General features: G+C 39.3%; 1 protein-coding gene across 3 annotated transcripts in view; it reads right to left on the reverse strand.

Annotated features, from left to right (window-relative positions):
* Positions 1-3,349: 3,349 nt before the first annotated feature.
* Positions 3,350-22,597, reverse strand: part of arel1 (apoptosis resistant E3 ubiquitin protein ligase 1) — a 73,812-nt gene continuing 54,564 nt past the window's right edge. For all 3 annotated transcript variants that reach the window (XM_078562127.1, XM_078562125.1, XM_078562128.1), the window contains 7 exons: positions 20,891-21,070; positions 17,010-17,135; positions 14,653-14,782; positions 13,229-13,287; positions 11,121-11,210; positions 10,452-10,627; positions 3,350-9,121 (listed from right to left, as the gene is read on the reverse strand). In XM_078562127.1, the coding sequence (XP_078418253.1) occupies positions 9,019-9,121; positions 10,452-10,627; positions 11,121-11,210; positions 13,229-13,287; positions 14,653-14,782; positions 17,010-17,135; positions 20,891-21,070 (864 nt within the window). In that variant the 3' untranslated portion in view covers positions 3,350-9,018. The remainder of the gene's footprint in view (positions 9,122-10,451; positions 10,628-11,120; positions 11,211-13,228; positions 13,288-14,652; positions 14,783-17,009; positions 17,136-20,890; positions 21,071-22,597) is intronic.

Consider the following 22,597-nt stretch of genomic DNA (forward strand, 5'->3'; position numbering starts at 1 on the left):
TTAAAACATCTAGATAAACGTCTGTCCACCCACAAGTGCAGAACAACAGACTTAAATCAACCCACTGCCTAATCAAAAAATGTGGACAGACAAAAATTGTGTATTATTATAGATTCTTTCAGTTGATTTCTGTATTACAGAACTGGGAAAATATTTGTTTAGGAAAGTATGTATTACATCTGCTGAAGACTGCAAGGGTATGTTATAGAGCAACAGATGCAATGTTCAATTAAAATAAATCACCTCAGCAACACAGTTCATGGAGTGCAAATGGGGTGAATAGATTGGAACCTTGGACTAATACCTTGGAACTTTTGCTTGATAATCTTCAGTAGTTCAGAAAACACTTTGGAAGCTTAACTTGTTGAAACTTTTACCTACCTCAGGAGGCTAAATACAGTCAGGAGTCTGACAATGCAAGTTGTACACACCCTTCTCTAAGAATTGACTGCTGTTTCTGGAGTGAGGGAAGTTTTTGAAGAAATTTTCAAAGATTTTGCAATCACCTGGCCACTCATTTATCCTTACAAGTTGGGGTACAGCAAAATTGGTGGACAACTTGGCAGTAAGTAACTTGAAGGCTTGAAGTTGACAGGACAGATTGAGAAAGATAGTGTTCCAATTCCAGGGGTACCAGCTTAAGGCAATTTGCAAAAGAACCAACAATGACATGAGGAAAAACTATTTTTATGCAGCAAGTGTTAGGATCTGGAATATTTTGTCTGAGTGTGTGGTGGAGGCACTTTCAATCATGCCTCTCAAAGGGGAATTGGATAATTACCTGAAGAAATTAAATTGCTTGGGGAAAGGATGGTGGCGTGGGCCTAGTGGAGTTGCTGGCAAAAATACCAAGCTTCTAAGTGGTCTTCTTCATTAGCCTAGAACAATGGAGAAATTATAGACAGCACCAATTGAGTTGTATGATCTTCCACAAGAGGAAGGGGAAGATCAAAGTGCTGATGAAATGCAAGAACATAATAGCATAAGGTCATATGAAATAAGAGCTGAGGTAGGTCATTTGGCGCATCAAGCTTGCTCTGCCAAACAAGATCATAGCTGATCTTCTATCTAAACTCCAATTTCCCACTCTCTCTCTCCATATCCTTTAATTCCCTTGGTACCCAAAAATCTATTGATCTGTGTCTTGAATATACTCAACAATCGAGCATCCACAGCTCCCTGGAGTGGAGAATTCCAAAGATTCACAACCCCTTTAGTGAAGGAATTCCTCAACTCAGTCATAAATGACCAACGTCTTATTCTGAGAACGTGTCCCATGTTCTAGATTTCCCAGCAGGGGAAACATTATCTCAGCACCTATCCTGTCAAGCCTCTTAGGAATTTTATGTTTAAATTAGATCACACTTCATTCTTCTAAACTCTAGTCTACTCAATCTCTTCTTGCAGGACAATCCCCTTATCTCATGAGCCAGTCTAGTAAATCTTTGTTGCACTCCCAATAGGGCAAGAATGTCCTTCTTTAGGTAAGGAGACCAAAGCCACACATATATTCCAGGTTTGGCCTCATCAATGCCCTTTCTTTACTCTTCTACTCCAATCCCTTTGTAACAAAAGTTAACATAATTTGCCTTTCAAATTGCTTGCTGTACCATTATATTAACTTTCTGGTGATTCGTGTATGAGGGCACCAAAGTCCGTTTGAATACGCTCCCAATTTTCAAAGTCAGACAACAAAGTTATGAATTAACAATTATAGATAGAATCAGAGAATCTTATATTCAATTCATTGTACATATTCCAGCCCTTTGTAGAGCTATCCAATTAGTCCTCCTGCTCTTTCCCCATAGCCCTGCAAATGTTTCCTTTTAAAGCATTTATCCATTCCATTATGAAATTTACTATTAAATCTGCTTTCACCATTCCTTCAAGTAGTGCAATTTAAATCATAACAATCTTGATCTCTATAAACAATTTATATACACATCTCCTCTCCTAGTATCCTAAAAGCTAGGAGATCTCAATTAGTTTGATTCAACTACGCTGGAGTTTTTTTCTTACTAGCTCCTTTTATAGCTCTCAACACTTTGACGATGTTCGTTAGAAATTCTTAACCGCCAACCTCGATCAAAAACCAGGATGCTGTCATATCCATATCTAAATTAGTCATGAAGTTTGTTTATAGTTGAAAATCATGTTAAGACTGCCTCTGAAGCTTGTTACCCAAGAGACTAAACAAACTTTACAATATATGTAATAAAGTAGGATGAGGCTAAAGGTGTCTTTTTAAACTTTTGTATTGTGCCCGATTTAAAAGGGCAGCTAGCTGACCAATACAGAACCAAATTGTTTCATATTTGTCGCAAGCTACACAATGAACATCTGCCTCCTGCGTGGCAGAACTTACAGAAGACAGCCCAAGTCAGCTACCCTAATGTTGTATATGCCCCAAGTCCAGTGGTGCATAACAGGCTTGTTGATCACCCATTACTTAATACAAATGCTTCCGACAGGAAGACATTCCGGCCATGAAGCCGACTTCCCCTCTATGGTACACAGAAAGGTTTATGTGAGCCATCGCTCTTTTCCTTTCTGGCACCTCACAATTCAGGTCTGGACCTCATACATGAACTAGAGGAAGCACTTACCTTATTAAAAGCACAGGTATTCTGAAGCACCACCTTGGCACCATAAGCCCATTGAACACGCAGTGCCCTTTTTCCTTGCATTGGGATGGTGAGAAGATTAATAATTACACTTTATCCATGGGGCAGAGGGTAACAAACATGAGAGATGATGATTGTGCTTTGGACTAGGTTGGCAGAGAGGATATTAGTGACATGAGTTTCATGGTCCTAGAATTAAGTCGCTGAAAGTCAATTCTGTTGACCCCAACTGTTTATGGAATAAAATATGTAACTTGGTTTTGAAGCAAATATACATCATTCTGCATTTTTTTTTCCTTTTAACCAAACCAGACAATCTCCTATACTGTTGTTCATTTTAGTCTAAGATCCAGGGCAAATTATTGGTGTTTGACAGACAAAGTAGGCTGCCCTTATAAAGACACTGCTTATATATCCCTATGGGGAAAAGTGACATCAATAGGTTGTGGGGTTAATTACTGTTGTCAAAAATGTCTTTATCTCGACAGTTGTTTGGCTCCATTCCTGGGGGTTATTTCAAAAGAAGAAAAAAAAGATGCCTGGCTCTCACTTTTTAAGATTCTATAAAATACCAATAAATCACAACTGAACAAAATGTAACATCTGGAGTATAATGGAGGCTGTCAAATCTTTTATATAAATAGATAAAATGTTTAATATTTTCTTCTGTTACATAGCTGAATTTCTAAAAATATTACAAAAATGAAAAAAACGGCCACACCACATTTATTCAGCGACTTTTAATCATAAACAGTATAAATATTCGAAAAAGACAAATTCAAGAGCATCCATACCAACAAGCATTGCAAACAGCGTTCGAAATATAAAATCTGTACCAGTCTTTTACAAATAAATAATATTCAGTTCACAGACAAAACTGTTGAGCTGGACTATTTACATGGTACATTATTAAAACCATCCTAGTCTGGCAATACTAGTGATATGGTGAGAACTTTTACCTTGAAGTGGACAACACATGATCCAGTGCATTCTGTAAGCAAAGTGCCAGCTGGAGCTTATTTTGTTTTCTCCTTTACACGTTTTTTGAGATCACCTCCTTACTAAGAGTTATTGGAATAACAAATGGAACTATACTATTGGTCTTGTGGCCAAAATAGTCTTTGCATCAACCGTATATCACCATACCCTCACCACAAGTGAAATCCCACGATACCATGTTGTGATGGTAGATTGTATTAATGTTCTGGAATGGCCAAAGATGACACACAAAGCTCTGGCGTTAGGAAAGGGAACAAGGATTGGATCGAATATGTTTTCGTGAAATCAATGCCTTCATTTGTTAAATCACTTCCGCGGTTTAGGACAAGAAACCCCCACAGGCTATGTCCATTTACCAGTTTTCAGTGCTGCAACCATCAAGATGCATTAAAGCAGATTCTATGTACTGTAGAACTCAGCATTGATGGAAATTAAAACAAATTCATTTCAATCTGCTTCCAAAAAGACAAATGATACAAAGGTGCTAGCCAGTAAACGCACAACAGTTGCCCGTCGTCTGGCCATGATTGCAATGAACCTGATAGATTAAGACAGAAGACTCCTACACTCTATGGAAGAGTCAGTTAACTGAAGAAACCTATGAAATGTTAAGTAAAAGCAGAAATTATTGGAAGTACACAGCCAGTCTGTTAGCATCTGTAAAAAGAAAAGATAAATTGACATTTCAGACTTAGGTCCTACATCAGGACTTGAAAGTGAAACTGATTTATTTTTCGGTTTGCAGTTCTGGCAAAGAATCCACGTCAAGATCTTTTTTTTGCTTCTGCTGACAGACCTGCAGTATATCTCTTATACTTTCTGTTTTTATTTCAACACTTGCAGTTTCTTCTGTCAAATAACAGTGGAATCCACACAGGGTAAGTACTTTCACTTAAGTGGTGATGCTGATACTAATGATTACGAATTTAAAAAAACCCATGCAGCACTTTCTCATCACCATGTCACATCCCAAGCTACTGTTTTTATGCATTTAAAAGTTTTTTCTCCCTTTTTCAGAATGAATGATAAACTAAAGTTAAAAACATCTTCAAGTTAAATATTGGAGGGTAAAAAAATAAAAAAAAATCACTATTTTAATTGTGTCTGCCAATTTAAATGTCCTCAATGGACATTTCTAACTTGTCTGCATTTCAGCTGGCTGTAATGTGTCTACATTGGTAAGAAACGTCTGCTAAATATCTTTTCACAGCAGTAAATGTCTCCGCTCAGTAAGTGGGAAACATCTGCTATGAAACTTTTTTAAAGCAGTATAGATGAAAATGTTAAGAGTTAAGTAGTCTCATCATTGTGATTATTCCTCCCCATTCTTTTCCACTTACTGCTGAAAATAATAATCAGATCACCATGATCCGAAGTTGTGACAGTCCAGTAAAACAACTGATTAATTCCTGCAGCCCTCCCCCACCTATGCATACCATCTGTCTCAGTGTACTCTTTCAGCATTGGAAAGGCTTCCCCCGCCAGCATTCTTCCTCAACGTGTTTTATAAGCCCTTTCTCCTAAAGATACTCAGCGCATTCCAAACCCCCTTGCCCCCATTTAATTCCTCATACCAGTAGACCATTTCCTCACCACCATGCTCCTTTCAAACACACTTTCTTCCCTGAGCTCACACTCCACTCTCCCCCTTCCTATGCTATCCTGCTCACCTATGCTCTCACCCCCCACTCCCCTGCCCAAATCTGCTCCCAGATATTCAAGATGACAGACTCAATAACAGCCCTGAAAAGTTAGCATCTAGGAAAACATGATTGGTTTGTGCACCCACACAATTCCCCTGAAGTATGAAAAATGACCGTGCAAATGTCACAACTAATGTACCTACTTGCAAATGTTATGTAAAGAAAATGTAAGGCAACTGCATTAAATATGTAAATCATTGTACAATCTCTCTCTTTAAAGAATATATTAATTGCTAAATGTTTGGCTGCTTTCTTGGTTGGATTGTAATGATAGGCTTTATTAAATAAAATTTACTAAAAAATAATTATTTAATTTCACATTGAGAACTTACATTTAGGTTAGGCTCTACTTTTTATATAAAAACTTTGAAGTTTAATCCTGTTTATCTATTAAAACGGTTTGGTATTAAAATAGAACAGTACTTTCAGATGAGGAGGAAGGAGAAAAAGACAGTGGACAAAATCTATTGGCAGCAATGAACCGAGAAGGACCACACACAATGGCTGTATTAAATGAACTGGTTCTTGTAATAAAACAATATCAACAGCGGTAAGAGAAATCCCTGATCTATGTATGCCTTCCTATTCAGTCTAACCTAACAATGTGCTACTTCTAAACTATTTCTGCCCCTTACTTCCAGGAAGACATATTTCATGCTTTGCAAGGTCACTTCTGAGTTTTGTGTCTTTACCATATGCATGCTATAATTATACCTGCAGTCTAAGTTGAGAATCAGGAACCAATCTTAACCAAGAGGAAGAAGTGGTTCTCCCACTTCTCTTTGAAGTCAGTTTAGGCCTCGACACCCAGTTATACTTGAAGGTTTACCATTTTGAAGCCAAAACTGTTTTGTTCCAATTCTAAACCTCTAAGTGTGAATGCACTGTTAGACAGAGCACTCTCTCCTCTCATTGCACTGAACACCCAGGTGCAGATCATAATACCTCCCAAATTCAGTTGCAATCCTACCCCCCAAAGTGCAATGTGGTCACAATACAGTTTTTTAGGCAGCTAAATGCAAACCACTGAGGGCTCTGGATAACACATCCAGAAATGAACGTACAATTCAAACCAGTATTTATAATAACTCCACAATTAATCACACAGAATGGACTTCTTCATTAGAATCAGCCATGTGAACTTCTAAATTACTCATATCTTCAGGTCATCACCCAGGCTGCAGATGCCCTCATTGATGGAACAGTGCAGTCAGCTCAGTTCAGCAGCTCCTTCCCCAGTTTTCAGAGCCAATGTTTAGGAGCTGTTAAAAACAACCTGAAGATCTACTAAAAGGCAAGAAGTGTTATAGAAGAAAGTAGTTTGAAAGCAAAATTCCTTTTAACTTCATAAATCACATGATTTTAAAAAGAAAATGATTCCCATTAATAGAATATTTATTTGGGCTCACCAACACATCCAGGTAAATACCTGACACTTTAGCAGAGGTGCTAATGCCTAATCAAGAAGTGGATACTGCCCACTTTACCTTTAATGACTTTCTTACTCCTTTAAACAATGTAATCTCTTTAAATTGTGAACTGATGACATTAAATAGCACTGACCAAACCCAGGATAGTGACTGCTCAGGATGAGAAAGCATCACATCCCAGCAACAAAAACAAAGCAGTCAGTGAACTTTTCTTAAAGAAGGGACAAGCTCCAGAAACCAAATTCCCACATAATGCACTCAGTTATTGTCACGTGATTTTGGAATTTCTTAGAGAGAGAAATAGAGATGAGAGGGAGGGAGAGAAAGAAAGAGAGAGAAACTGGCCTTTACCTGTACTAAAAGAATTTTAATAAAACTCGATCTATTCATTTCTTCTTAGAGGCATGTATTATGAAGTAAAGTTACTTTAGATGATGTGAGCTGCAAATAAACTTTGATTAAGGTCACACCCTTTCTTGATCTCTAACCTTTTTGTTGTAACATCTGTACTGAGAGCTGGCCATATGTGGAGGAGTGTGGAGGAATGCAGGTTATGACTTCTTTTGACAGAGAATGGATGAGGAAAAATTCACAGTGCACATAACCAACGTACCTCTGTGTTACTGGTATTTGAGTGGGGGATTATAAAAGATTGAAATAGGCAGGATAAAAGAAATCCTGATTTTGAAGTCTTTTGTTCTGTCTGTAGCTGATACTATATCTAGCAAACATTGTCTTAGCTGAGACATTGAAACTAGAGACAGTCTCCACCCCCGGTGCTTCAGCTTACGACATCCCTGTAATAAAAAGACTGGATCCATGCAGCCCAGCTGGTCTCCAGTTGTATTGGAAAACCTGTCTTTAAACACCACTTTAGGCAACCCACAAAATAATTATCAACTTCCAACCAGAATTATCTGCAGTATATCACTGCTTGATACAATATGAATGTCTCATCTCAACTATGTAAAATAATCATTTCTTTTTAATGAGGTCCTAATAACAAGGCTCCTAACTGCAACCTTTCAGAGAGAATTTAGCATATAACTGAGAATTGGGAGAATTGCTTATTTTCCACCTCTAGCAGTCTCAAATTTTTTAGTGTGAGTGTTATATGGTACTTGATTTACAATAATGCACTGGAGACGGTTATTGCTCCCATATTACAATCGCCTTCATTGTTGATCAACTCATTCTTCTTCCACTTCACTACTTTAATTATTTAACTTCTGAATACTTCTGAAAGTTGCATCAGTTCGGATGATAGTTCAACCACCTGATATGTTAATTCTGTTTCTCTCTCCATAGCTGCTGCCTGACCTGCTCAGTTATTTCCAGCATTTTTTGTTTCTATTTCAGATTTCCAGCATCTGCAATATTTTGCTTTTTTAATAGTCCATCTGGAAATTTGAATGAAATCTTAACACCAAAACAACACCTCCCTTTTGTGAACCTGCAATTGGTTGGAATCTATCTCAGCAGATCAACAACAAAACAGTTCACAGAAAAAGTGCGGTTATCTGAAGGTTTGAGAGTTTGGCTGTTACAGTCATTGATCAAGGTGGAGGCCAACAGCCTGACTATAGTTCAGTTGAGAGAGGAGCCTGGGAGACAGGGCACAGAGCCTGGCATTGCTTTCAGTTTCTTTCACAGTTGAGTGCCTGGTACCATAGGATGACCTTGCATAGTCAGAGGTCAGAACAAAGTCACTAGAACTCTCAACCACTTGAGATTGAAAGTCCAAGTACAAGCCCTTTAGCAGTCATGTGCGCAAAATGCTGTTTGACACATAATGCTGTGTGCTGCAGGAACAGATTGACATAGGGAGTTCAGTGATTGCTTGTGAACATTCAGAATAGTCTTTTTTCTATTTCCTGACAAATCTCTGAAATCTCTAAAGCATCTCCCAGATTAAGTTATTGGTAAATCAGGCAATTGCAGAAGGATGTCATTGATCACAGAACCTGGAAAACCTCAGCTTTGGAACTGATTGCTTGTGTGAACTGTTGGCATTACAGGCTGAGCTTGGAAAATGTTGACTGTAGCATGCTGATCGCTCATTATCTTTCAAACCTGCTCACCCAGCAGCTGAAGGTTCAGGTTGGAATAGAGCTGTGATTACCATCCATTTCTGTCTTGAAAGTGGTGTGGCAGATATGGGAAAACCATGGCAATCATTAACTTAGCAGTCCCTGGACCCTGTGCTTCTTTTCTCAGCATGCCACTGGATAGATCCACTTTTTATATCCCAAAGCCTCATAGTTACAGCATCCCAAATCCTTCGCTGCCTTCATTAATGGCCAGTTTCAGCATTTTGTGCAGTTCCTCGTAGGAATCGTAAGTAGGAAGGCACAACTGGTTAAAGCTAGATATATGCATAAAAAGAGTTGGTCAGTACAAAAATCACTCACAGTTGATCAATAACTTCCACCACTATTGTCAATGAAACCTATACTTTTGTGATCAAGCATAAGCACCATTTACTCAGCGTTAGCAGTATTGCTTGGTATCTGTACAAGGAGTGAGGGGTTTGGGGAAAAGAAATAGATCTGGGGGGAGGGGGTAATCTACCCCTGAAACGTTTTTATTTCTGTCACTTCATTGTAGAAGATTTTGCAGTAGAATTTATCACATTCTTTTAATGGCATGTATCTTTCCTCTCCGTCCCAAAACACCTCTCCCTGTTTCTGCTCACATCCCTCTCTCTTTCACTATCATTCATATTACGTCATCTTTTTTTCCCCCCACATAAGGGCTCATGGGTTTGAGGGTAATAAATTAAATCCCTAACAAAGAAACACAGCCTAGGGCTTCTATTTTTGAAAATAGAATTCCACCTTTGTGTACTATATGAGGAAACTCGTTGATCTGAGAAATACTGCCTACATAGGACAGGAACCTTGAGTCTGTTCCACCATTCAGAGAGATCATGGCTGATCTGAATCCAAATTCTATCCATCCACTTTGGTTTCGTATATCCTTTAAAACCTGTGTGTCTCGCAATGATTTATTGATAACAAAACAAAAACAGAAATACCTGGAAAAACTCAGCAGGTCTGGCAGCATCGGCGGAGAAGAGCAAAGTTGACGTTTCGAGTCCTCATGACCCTTCAACAGAACTAAGTAGAAATAGCAAAGGGGTGAAATATAAGCTGGTTTGGGGGGGGGGGGTGTTGTTGTTGGGACAAGCAGCCAGTGATAGGAGGAGATAATTGCTTGTCCTAACAACCCCCCCCCCCCCTTAAACCAGCTTATATTTCACCCCTTTCCTATTTCTACTTAGTTCTGTTGAAGGGTCATGAGGACTCGAAACGTCAACTTTGCTCTTCTCCGCCGATGCTGCCAGACCTGCTGAGTTTTTCCAGGTATTTCTGTTTTTGTTTTGGATTTCCAGCATCTGCAGTTTTTTGTTTTTATCAATGATTTATTGATCTGAGACTTAAAGTTTTTTATTGAGCTAGCATTTTGTGGGAGGGCTCTCCACACCTCTACCAACCTGTGTGCCAGGAAGTGTTTCCTAACTTCTTCAGATGTGGTAGCAGTACTTGAGGGGTAGCACTGAAGGGAAAAAAGTGCATGGTGCCATTTTCAGTGGCTGGAAAATTAGCATAAACCTTTCTCCTGAAACACCAGAGGGTATGTGCCCTATGCCCACAACTGCACTCCACCTGTATCCCTTTTGCCTAACTACTTACCAAGTGTGGGCTGTGGGTAAGGTACTCTGTGTAGGTGCTGCGATGATCTGAAAAGATGGGCACATCGCCACAAATCCTCCTGGAGGGAGCTGGGAGGAACCGGTTGTGAACTGCAACAACCGAGCAAGCTCTTCCTGGGTGAAACTGGATACCACTGTCCAGAACCACTTCATTACCTGTGCGTGGGGGCAAAAGAGAGAGGGGCAGCATAGATTTAAGAATTCTGACCACCTTAAATCACTACTACTATTCAATGTCACTAATCTGGCTGCAGTTCCTGGTTGGTGAAGCTACCAAACTACAACATGTGAAGTTTTTATTCCTCAATAGTGATGACAAAACACCAAATCACCCATTCCACAAAAGCCACTGGCAATTATCATCCCATACACAAATGCAAGCAAGACTTGCCCCGTTTCAGTCTAAACTGATTTATATAACAAACATTAGTAAAGGGCGAGTTATACCACAATGGTAGTGCATATCAAAGCGAAGCAATTAAAGTTTATCCTGACAAAGGGCATATACCCAAAGCATTTTCCAGGGCTGTGCATTTCAAACATTGTGTGTTTTATATTAAAATCCTTTGTTTGCCAATAATACACAAAGCCCCAAGCCGCACCAACAACCATGTTACAGTTTCGCAGCTTGTTGCTATCTAGGGTTTACCTTCTCTCGGAAGTGCCAGGACCCTCCAACAATGACAGCATGTGCCTTGAAATCAGATACATTGATGTTGCCAGTCCCACACATCAACAGCTGGGGGTCAGAATTTAACAATGAGAATCAAAAAAGTTTTATCAACCTGCTAAAAAATGAAACATTAACGAGCAGCAAAGTCAACACGTATCAATTTTATTTGGAAAAGATCTGCGGATCTGCTGTAACGTTGCCCACAGTCCCAGTATTAAAGCGTGTGGCACAGGAGAAAATGGGGGAAGGAGGGTGCAATTAAAGAACAACAAGTTCACATAGGCTGCTTCCATTACAATTGTGGGCATAGGAATTTATAATTGAAAAATTGGCAGGAGGGGTGAAAGAAGAGGATAGCTTCAAAAGCCACTAGTTGTAAGAAATACCTGGTGAAAGAACTGCCATAATTCAATCACAAAAGGGGAAATTGTGAATGCTGCAAATCGAAGAAAAGCTGGAAGCACACAAAAGAGAAAAAAAAGGCTACTGTTTCAGACATCACACTGTCTGTCTCTTTCAGAGACCATAGACACCCATTACACATTTTCAGCTTTCAACTGGAGAATCTCAGTATCACTTTGGATAAGTACAGGATTTTAACGCTTACGAGTGAAAACAGAGAAGTTGCAAAAGTAGAGCAACATGGATAAAAAGATAATCTGAGAAACAGTGATGACAGAGCTAATAATACTCCTGGGATTTTTGAAGAGTGGACAGAAATAGGTTTGGAAAATGAACGAAACTAAAACAACAGCAAGCCAAAAGACCGAATTTCGCTTTTAACCAAAACAAAAATTATATATATTTTATTTAGTCAAATACCTTAACAATGCCACAGTATTGTACACACGTTCAGAGCAGCATCTCACTAAATTGCTTGGTATGGGCCTTCATTCAAAATGATCAAGCCAATCATCATCCTGACTTGGAACTATATTAATGTTCCTTCACTGTTGCTGGGGTAAAATCCTGGAAGACCCTCCCTAACAGAACTGTGGGTGTACCTACACCACATGGACTGCAGCAGTTCAAGGTAGCAGTTCGCCACCACCTTCTCTGGGGCAATTAAGGATGGGCAATAAATGCTGGCCTAGGAACACATCCCGTGAGCAAATTTTAAAAAATGACACACACGACAGGAAAAATTCATGTCAGATGCTTCCAGGAGAAAGCAAGCAGTCCAGGAAAGTAGCAGCGCATAAATTTCTTAAATCCATAAGTAGAAACTTGACAACAGGCCGCATCTCTTGATCATGGAATGGTGATCTTACTTATCCACCAAGCGCTTCATCTTAAAATTGCCTATGTTGCATATCATAGCATTGTAGTGTTCAATTGTAGTTTGCAGGACTACCCTCAACCTGTAAACAGACATTAAAAACAAAAAGTGCTGGAAAAGCTCAGCATGTTCTAGAAGAGTCACAATGGACTTGAAACATTAACTGTTTTTCTCTCTTCACAGATGCTGTCAGACTTGTTGAGCTTTTCTAATACTTTCAGTTTTTATTTCAGATTTCCAGGATCCGCAGTATTTTGCTTTTATGTTACTGCAAACAGACGTTGTTGGCACCAGTTTGCATTCTAGGCTCATTAGTGCCATCTAGTGGTGTGAAGAGCTTAGTGCAAAGTTCCCGCAAAACCAAAAATCAAAAACAAGAGAATTAACAACATAACATTTCATTGGTTATCCAAATGACCACATCTAAATGGTGAGGCATTCAGAGCAGTGAGGTTCTGAATGGTTTTTTGCTGATTCTAGTTGTTGGCATGGGGAGATACAAAAGAAAGTCAGCCAGGCTTCCTGCAAAATGCATATCTTAATATTGAGACAAATGTGCCAAAATATTAGCCTCAAGGCAAAGTCACAACCAATGTTCCCTATAAACTCAGCCACTCAGCAACTAATAAGGAGCAGAAGCTGCTCACATGTTGTCCCCTTTAAAGATACCGCAAATACCCAGAGATGCAAAAAAATTTAAAAGTATTGTTCATTTAAATAAACAGGCCGCGCACATGAACAAAATTTTAGAAGGGACATTGGTCGCAGTGATATTGAATGAGCCACTTTATGTGTCATTACATACCTCTAACTCATTTTCATCAAATATAGCCAAGAGATTTTCTGGAATTAATTCATTCAAACCTATATAAAACAGAAAAAAATGTGAAGCTATCATTTAGAGAAAAGCTTCCTTAATTCACATTCTCCTTTTTAAACAGTGACTTCACTTTGAAAATAATTAATTAACTGGGAAACAATCAGAGATGTTCTGAAGGCAAGATAGGTATAACAATCCCAGGTTTGTTCTTCCTTTTTGTATTTTTATTCCACTATTATTTTGTCTGCTTGGCCTAGTGCTTACAACTGATAGGAACAAGGTGCATGCTCAGTCTAAGTCATTGTCAATGCCCTTGCAGTTAGGAAGTACCAGATTACCCAGATATGACAAAGATACTTCAGCCTTTGCTTATTATCTCCCTTCTCAATTGGCTATTTCAGGAATTGAGGGCAGCGATTTAAACTTGCAACTTTCCGGAATCCAAGGCAGCAGTTACTTTTCTCACCCATTTTCGGAGTTCTCTTCACCTCTTTGGCACACTTTATTCAGTGCTAGATGGAGTATTTAGCATTCATGAGACTTTCACAATGGACTCTCACACTTTGAAGGACAAGGTTGGTAGAGGCAGAAACCCTCATAACATTTAAGAAGTATTTGGGTGTGCACTTGCGATGCAATACAAGGCTATGGGCCTAGTGCTGGAAAATGGGATTAGAATAGTTAAGTACTTGTTTGAGTGGCGCAGACTCAATGGGCCGAAGGGCCTTTTCCTGTGCTGTAGACCTCTATGACACATGGCCAAGATGGAGGAGACAGGGCTTCCTATTTTAAAAGAAACATCATCTTCCCCTCTGCCCCAACTTATGGATCACAAACATTTATAAAACTCTGCTGTAATAAGTGTCTTCTCACTAGGTTGATTTTCGCATTGAAAGAAATCTCTCAGTTGATATTGTTTTGACTAAAAACAAAGATATCAAAGTGTATTGTGGTACCAAATGCATGGATATGAACTCAAAAGGAGGAAAGCGAATACCGTTTATATTTTAACTACATTACACAGAAGTTGATAAATACGTGGAACAGACTGTGCTAGAACATGAGGACTGTCTACACAGTGGTCACCATCAAGCAGGATGCTGTTCTTAGAATAAAGGACTGGAGGGTGGGTTATCCAAGATGACTCTTTAACATCTCTCAGCAGACAAACTCTAGATCTGTTGGAAGAAGGAATTAGGCAGGGGACACAAAAGTAATTGTCCTTGCAAAAAAAAAATAATGCAAACATTTGGTCATGAACAAAGGGCAATCTCTAGTCCTTATGTTAAACATTATGATTTATTTTTTGGCCACTTAGACCAATTATACAGGACTCCACAACAAGGGCAAATGCTTCCACTTCATTTCTATTCATTTTCCATCATTGCTGACCAGGTGTGATATCATACCTTTAAGGAAACACTCCACTTCCTGCCGCACCTGATTGGCCAGTCTGTACTGTGCCAGCATGTTCAGGTAGAATATCTTGTTGTCATTGGTTACTGGTATCTGTGCACCTCCTGCTATCAGTTCTATAACCTGAGAGGGTATAAAATGAACAATCTCAAAGTGATAATCCAAGAAAGGATATGGGGAAGCTTTCAAATCGATACTGCCAGTAAACTCAGTGATTCCAGAATTGGCTCCAAGGTACTAGGATAAGGTGCAAACGTAAAGCACTGGGTCAGAGAGGGGAAGTTAGCCAGAAGTTGAGATTCAAATCAGAACCCTCAATGTAGGGGGCATAACAGGTTTCACAAGCTACAAAGAGTGTTTCATAAGTTAAGGGATTGATTTAAATTGCAGCATCTCAAATGCAGTAATCTTAGTATCTTTATGGGCCATCAAATACAGGAATGGACAGAGAGGTAACATGCTGCTCCTCTAATAACAAAGAAAAATAGTTCTGGGTAATGAAGCAGAACAAGTAGATCCAAAGCAAGGAGAAAATAAATAGATTTAGGTTCAATGTAATAATGGAAAAGGAAAAAGAAAATGACAAGGATAAATAGCTTGAAAAAAAATAACAAAACTATAGCAAGACCAAAAAGGGCCTTTGCACAGAAAAAGTGGAAGGAAACATCAGCAAATATAAACATACGAACAAGGAGCAAGAGAAGGCCATTCAGCCCCTTGAGCCTGCTCTGCCATTTAATAAGGTCATGGCTGATCTGATAGTAACCTCAAATCTGTATCCCGCCTACCCATGATAACCTTTCACTCCCTTGCTTACCAAGGATCTATCCATCTCTACCTTAAAAATATTCAAAGACTCTGCTTCCACCGCCTTTTCAGGAAGAGAGTTCCAAAGACTCACCACCCTCAGAAAAATGTTCGTCCCATCTCCGTTTTAAATGGGCGACCCCTTATTTTTAAACAATACTTATAGATTCTCCCACAAGAGGAAACATCCGCTCCACATCCACCCTGTCAAGTTCCCTCAGGATCTTATATGTTTCAATCAAGTTGCCTCTTACTCTTCTAAACTCCAGCAGTTACAAGCCTAGCCTGGCCAACCTTTCCTCATAAGACAACCCTCCCATTCTGAACTGCTTCCAATGGAATGGAAGCTTTGCCGTGGCTGATATTGAAACTGAATATGGAAAGTGTTCAAATCAAGCACATTCCAGTTAATGAAATAAAGGAGTGTCTTGAAGATTGGGATTGTTTAGATTATATAGGAATATAAAAGTCAGGTTAAATAGAATAAATAAATATAGAAAAGCTACAAAAGGGGAATTAAGGGTAAGAATAAGTGCAAGAGAAACTTGAAAGGTTTTTGTAGTCAGATTAGTAACAAAGTTAAAGGAAAGTTTCTCAGTCTGGAAACATAGATGAGTGCTGCTCCACATATCTATGTTTGGCACTACTCTTATTTAAGATATAGATAGATGATTTGGAAATAAGAATTGAAGGAGCAACATTAACATTTGCTTATGACATCAGCTTTTTGGGAGAGGGATTAGTATAGAAAATGTGAAAAAGACAGCAAGAAGGCAGGTACATTTCCCTGCACTGAAATGCAAAGTTATACATTTTAGAACAGAGAGAAAATATTTATACCTTAAATGGTTGGCATGCAAAAATATATGTCATTAGAAGTTGGCAGCACAAGTGAATAACAAGAAATCCTTGGTTTTGTATCTAGAGTATAAAGCAATGTGATAATATTGAACTTGTAAATAACCTTAGGCTGCAGTTGGAGTATTATATACAGTTTTTGACTGCTCATTTTGAGAATCACAATGATACAGCAGAGAAAGAACCCATTAAATCCATAATGCCTGTGCTAGCACTATAGTAGAGCTATCCACTAGTCCCACTCTCCCATTCTGAAATTATTTACCAGCTCCCTTTTGGAAGTGATTATTGAATCTGCTTCCAACATATTTTTCAGCAGTGTTTTCCAGATCACAATAGCTCACTATGTAAACAGAGGTTTCCTCATGTCACCACTGGGTCTTTTGCCAATCACCTTAATCTGTGTCCTCTGGTTATTAAAGGATATAAAACCTAGAAAAGGTGCAGCAAGGTTCAGTAGGCTTTTACCAGGAGTGATGGGTTTGTTATGAAAAGGGAATTGAGAAGTTGTGGCTTGCCTATTTTTACTGAAGTAGAGATGGATGAGGTGTGACCTGATAGAGATCTTCACGATCACAAAAGGTTACGATAGAGTAAATGCTAGATGGCTTCCATTAGGCAGGAAGAGGGCACAACATTAGAGTGCATATCAGACCTATCAAGTGAATTTATTGAACAACTCTACCTTCTCCAAGTGTCCTGACTTGTTATATTTTTCCTCAGCAAAAACAAGGTCCATTTCACTCACATCATTCTTCAAGATGTAACATACTTTACTCTTGTAGAATTCTGGATCATCAGTTGCAAAATACTGCAAGCAGAGGTGATAAGACAGAGGTGGTGTGTTAACTGTAATCACAAAGGCCAACATTCTGGTACTTGGCAAAGCAATAAAGATATGAACAGTGAAAAGTTTTTTTTCTCATTTGGGTCATTGACACTATTACAAGAAAAAGGCATAGTTATGATTTATTTTCCTTTCGTGTCAGTGTTGATAATGTGTCCCTATCTAGTCAGAAGCTAATGGCCAATTTAGATTGAATGCAGGAACTTACAACCAACCTCACCAAACTAGTTTCCAACAGACCAACCATTATATTTTCAACTTTCATGGATTCTAGTAATTTACATAGAAATCTAAGGTTACAGTTGAGTATAATTGATGAAAAGCATTTAATCAACAAGTTATGCTCTTATTCTAACTGCTTTCATCTGAAGTTTCACTTTCTGAATAACCTGCAGCTCCATCCTGGAGGCAACCATTTGCTTCAGTGGTACCTAAAAACAATTTAAACCTGGAGAAGGAGGCAGAGGAAGAGAATCCATTCAGAGCACAGTGCCACAATTAAAAAGCTAGCCTTGTAAACACCAATCAGGTCTGAGTTTTGTTGGACTATGAGGGATGTTTTGGTGGGGAGATGGGGGACACATTGATGGCCAATTCAAAATCTTTGCCAAGTCAACCGGAAATATTTGTGTAAAGTCCCGCACAAGTATTTCAAAACGAAAGCAAGATACTGTGGATGCTATAAATCTGAAATAAAAGCAGAAAATGCTAGGAAATGCTCAGCAGGTCAGGCAGCATCTGTGGAGAGAGAAACATAGTTAATATTTTAGATCAAAGACCTTTCATCATTAAAAATTAATATTGAACATCTTCCAGTTCTGATGAAAGATCCTGTCAGGAAGATGTGATAATTGTTATAATGTTATTGGAATTTGTTAAGTAGAGTAATAGTGGGGTCTGTGTCTATGTCTGTGTGTGTGGGATTTAATTGAATTAAAGGCAGCTGGTCTTTGATATATTAGAAGATAAATTAATAAATTGGTAGACATAGGTGTAAAGGGAACATTTGTATTTTTAAATAAACCAGACTAGATTGTTTTCAAAGGAGGGGTGAAATATGTCACCTAGCCAGGTTCAGAAACCTTGCTCATTTTTCCCAAAGATTACTGGTAAAATTAGTACTATGGGAGATTTTTATTATCAGAGAGAGGTAAAGTCAAAAGATATAGTGAAACAATGGGAATTTGCATTCAAAGGGGAAAATATGTATAAAGGAGGAAAGGCTGTGTGTAAAGGGAGGCATTCTAAGATCTAACAAGTTAGAGATAGTATTAGATGCAAGGAAGAGGCATACAAATTGGCTAGAAAAAAACAACAGACCTGAGGAATGGGAGCAGTTTAGAATTCAGCAAAGGAGAACCAAGGGATTGATTAAGAAGGGAAAATAGAGTACGAGAGTAAGCTTGCGGGGAACATAAATACTGACTGTAAAAGTTTCTATAGGTATGTGAAGAGAAAAAGATTGGTGCAGACAAATGTAGGTCCCTTACAGTCAGAAACAGGGGAATTTATAATGGGGAACAAAGAAAAGGCTGACCAACTAAATACATACTTTGGTTCTGTCTTCACAAAGGAGGACATTAATAATATACCAGAAACATTGGGGAACACAGGGTTTAGTGAGAGGGAGGAATTGAAAGAAATCAGTTTTAGTAGGGAAATGGTGTTGGGGAAATTGATAGGATTGAAGGCCGATAAATCCCCGGGAACTGATAATCTACATCCCAGGGTACTTAAGGAAGTGGCCCTAGAAATAGTGGATGCATTGGTGGTCATCTTCTGAGATTCTATAGACTCTGGAACAGTGCCTACAGACTGGAAGGTAGCTAATGTAACCCCACTATTTAAAAAGGGAGGTAGAGAGAAAACAGGGAATTATAGACCAGTCAGCCTGATGTCGATAGTGGGGAAAATTCTAGAGTCCATTATAAAAAATTTAATAGCTGAGAAAGTGGAAAACAGTGGCAGAATCGGACAGAGTCAGCGTGGATTTACGAATTGGAAATCATGCTTGACAAATCTACTGGAATTTTGAGGATGTAACTAGTAGAGTTGATGAGGGGGAGCCAGTGGATGTGGTTTACTTGGACTTTTAGAAGGCTTTTGACAAAGTCCCAGATAAGAGATTGGCAAGTAAAATTAAAGTGCATAGGATTGGGGTAGTGTATTTAGATGGATAGAAAACTGGTTAGCAGACAGGAAACAAAGGGTAGGAATAAACAGGTCTTTTTCCGAATGACAGGCAGTGACTAGTGGGGTACCGCAGGGATCGGTGCTGGGACCCCAGTTATTCATAATATATATTAATGATTTAGATGAGGGAAGTAAATGTAATATCTCCAAATTTGCAGATGACACAAAGCTGGGTGGGAGGGTGAGCTGTGAGGAGGATGCAGAAATGCTTCAGTGTGATTTGGACAAGCTGAGTGAGTGGGCAAATGCATGGCAGATGCAGTATAATGTGGATAAATGTGAGGTTATCCACTTTGTTAGCAAAAACAGGAAGGCTGAATGGCTATAAATTGAGAGAGGGGAATGTGCAACAAAACCTGGGTGTCCTTGAAGGTAAGCATGCAGGTGCAACAGGCGGTAAAGAAGGCAAATGGTATGTTGACCTTCATAGCCAGAGGGTTCAAGTACAGGAACAGGATTGTCTTGCTGCAATTGTACAGGGCCTTGGTGAGACCACACCTGGAATATTGTGTGCAGTTTTGGTCTCTTTATCTGAGGAAGGATGTACTTATTATAGAGGGAGTGCAGCGAAGGTTTACCTGACTGGTTCCTGGGATGGCGGGACAGACATGAGGAGAGATTGAGTTGATTAGGATTATATTCACTGGAGTTCAGAAGAATGAGGGGGGGTCTCATAGAAACCTATAAAATTCTAACAGGACTAGACAGGGTAGATGCAGGAAGGATGTTCCCGATGGTGGGGGAGTCTAGAACCAGGAGTCACAGTCTGAGGACATGAGGTAGACCATTTAGGACTGAGATGAGGAGAAATTTCTTCACCCAGAGAGTGGTGAGCCTGTGGAATTCGTTACCACAGAAAGTAGTTGAGACCAAAACATTGTATGCTTTCAAGAAGGAGTTAGATATAGCTCTTGGGGCGAAAGGGATCAAAGGGTATGGGGAGAAAGCGGGAGCAGGCTATTGAGTTGGATGATCAGCCATGATCATAATGAATGGCGGAGCAGGCTCGAAGGGCTGAATGGCCTATTCCTGCTCCTAGTTTCTATGCTTCTAAGTGTGAAACACCTTCAGCATCTAAGCCTTAAGCTGCTGTTTACAATGAACTGAAGTTAAGAAAACTCACTTCGAATTGGATTATTCAGGGCATCATGCTTCTTTGCCTGGGCCTTTTAAAATCTATGCGTCTTACTGTTGCCTTAACAAAAGTGTAACTGGGAGCTAGATTAATTAGGGGATTTAGAAGTTATCACAGTAGTAATATGTAGATCTATGTATGTATTTAAAATAATTTCTTCTAAAGGTTTAATTTAGTTTTGTAAGAAACTTACAAGACTTGGTGGTCTTATTACTACTGAATTCAAGGCACGCATCTCGAAATTTATACAAATTGAAAAACAAGTTGTGGCGGTTGTTTCAAGTTTCCCTCTGGGATTTGAGCAGCTCAGCATTTACCGTCGGCTGTACCATTAACAGTCACATGTATTCCAAAGCCACTATGAACACATTAACCAATAAACCTGCATTACCTTATAGTGCATCCGGAGTCCAATGATTTGTGCCAAGAATGAACGAGTAAAGCGTGCACAAACCAGCTGTTTGTAAGCTCCACCTAGAGCAGATTCATATAAGCACTTGCCAACTACTTTGCCTGCAAACTCATACAACTTTAGTCGGAGATGAGGTGATCGTTCTGGGTTTGGGTGCACCTGAACAGCCAAAGAAAATAATTCCCTCCGTCATTAAGAAAATATATTTTTGTACAAAACTAAAGATAGTCACCAGTAACATACAACATATGTAGGCTCACAAGTTGGTACTTGCTACCCGCAGCAAACAGAAAATAACAAGCTTGTATTTATATAGTACCTTTCACAACCTCAGGCTTTCTGAAAGTGCTTCACAGGAAATGAAGTATTTTTTCAGGTTAATCACTGCTGTGGTGTGTGTCATGAAAACGTGCTTAATGTCACAATGATTTTTAATCCATCAGCAAGAAATCTGAATTGAACTTTTAAAAACAGGGGTTTTTTAAACATAGAGATTAACGGTAACTTGAGCCCACAGCTAAAAATGGCTACCCCAATTTGCATCACTGTGCATTCCACATTCCAATCCATAGGGATGGAGACAGAATGTCTGCAAAGATCCATCAAGGACAATTACTTGGGGAATGAGTGAACCACGACTGTCCCCATTAGCAAGACACCAAGGCAATCACCTGAGGTATTTAACTGTAAGGAAATGAACCGATAAGCCTGATCGCTTGGACAATAGGACCCTAGCTGAGAGGGGTTCCCCAGACAAGAACTCATCGAGCTATAAGGGAATACCCTGAACCCATCACTTTAACAATAGGGCCATCGCTGTGAGAGGGAAGTTCCCAGACACACACTGATTAAAGTAACAAGCGGGAATGCACTAGTGACGACCACGTTTGAATCACTGGGTGGTCATGTGACATGCCCACCCTGCGTGTGTTTTAAGCTTCTGCTTTCTCTGTAGTAAGAGAACAAGCAACTGAGATGTTGATGAAAAGATCCGAGTGGTTCTCTCCTTCCTCTCTTTCCAGCCCACCTTGCAAGCTTCAAACCCTGCTTTCTGACTGTGACCACCCAGGGATGCCCCTGCTGCAGACAGAAACTTCGTAAAAGAGTTCAAACCAGCACTACCATCTCCAGGAGAACAGCCAAATCAGCTGTCTACATCTTTAAATTGGAAGCATTGGAACCACCAAAAGAAAGTTACAGGTCACAATTCAGCCTGAAGTCAGCCGAGTCGCCAAACTACAGACTGTATGTTCCTTTTATTTTTACAGACTCTAATTTGACCAATTTATGTTTCTCCAGTCTGTAATCATAATGTGTGTGTTATGTGAAAGTGGTGCAAGTGTAATAGAACTTAATTTATTATTTTACTTAGATCAGCTTAAGTATAATAAAGCTAACCTTTCTTTGTTAAACTCAATAAAATATGTCCAACTGGTTCTTCTATGATCCATGCACCAAATTGGCAATCCTTTTAAAAACACAAACCTGTTGCAGTCAAAAAAGGAGGGTAAAGAGAGGGGGCATTCGACTCTCCCCTCATAACAGGAAAATATGGCAACTCGCTTGCATACAGACAGCACAGATAAGATGACCAGATAAGTTGTTCGATGATGTTAGTTGAAGGGTAAATATTAACTAGGTCAACTGAGGAGCTCCCCAGCTCTTCAAATAGTGCCATGAGATCTT

The sequence above is a fragment of the Cetorhinus maximus genome, chromosome 18 (assembly GCF_964194155.1).
Source record: "Cetorhinus maximus chromosome 18, sCetMax3.hap1.1, whole genome shotgun sequence".
Classification (NCBI taxonomy): Eukaryota; Metazoa; Chordata; class Chondrichthyes; order Lamniformes; family Cetorhinidae; genus Cetorhinus; species Cetorhinus maximus.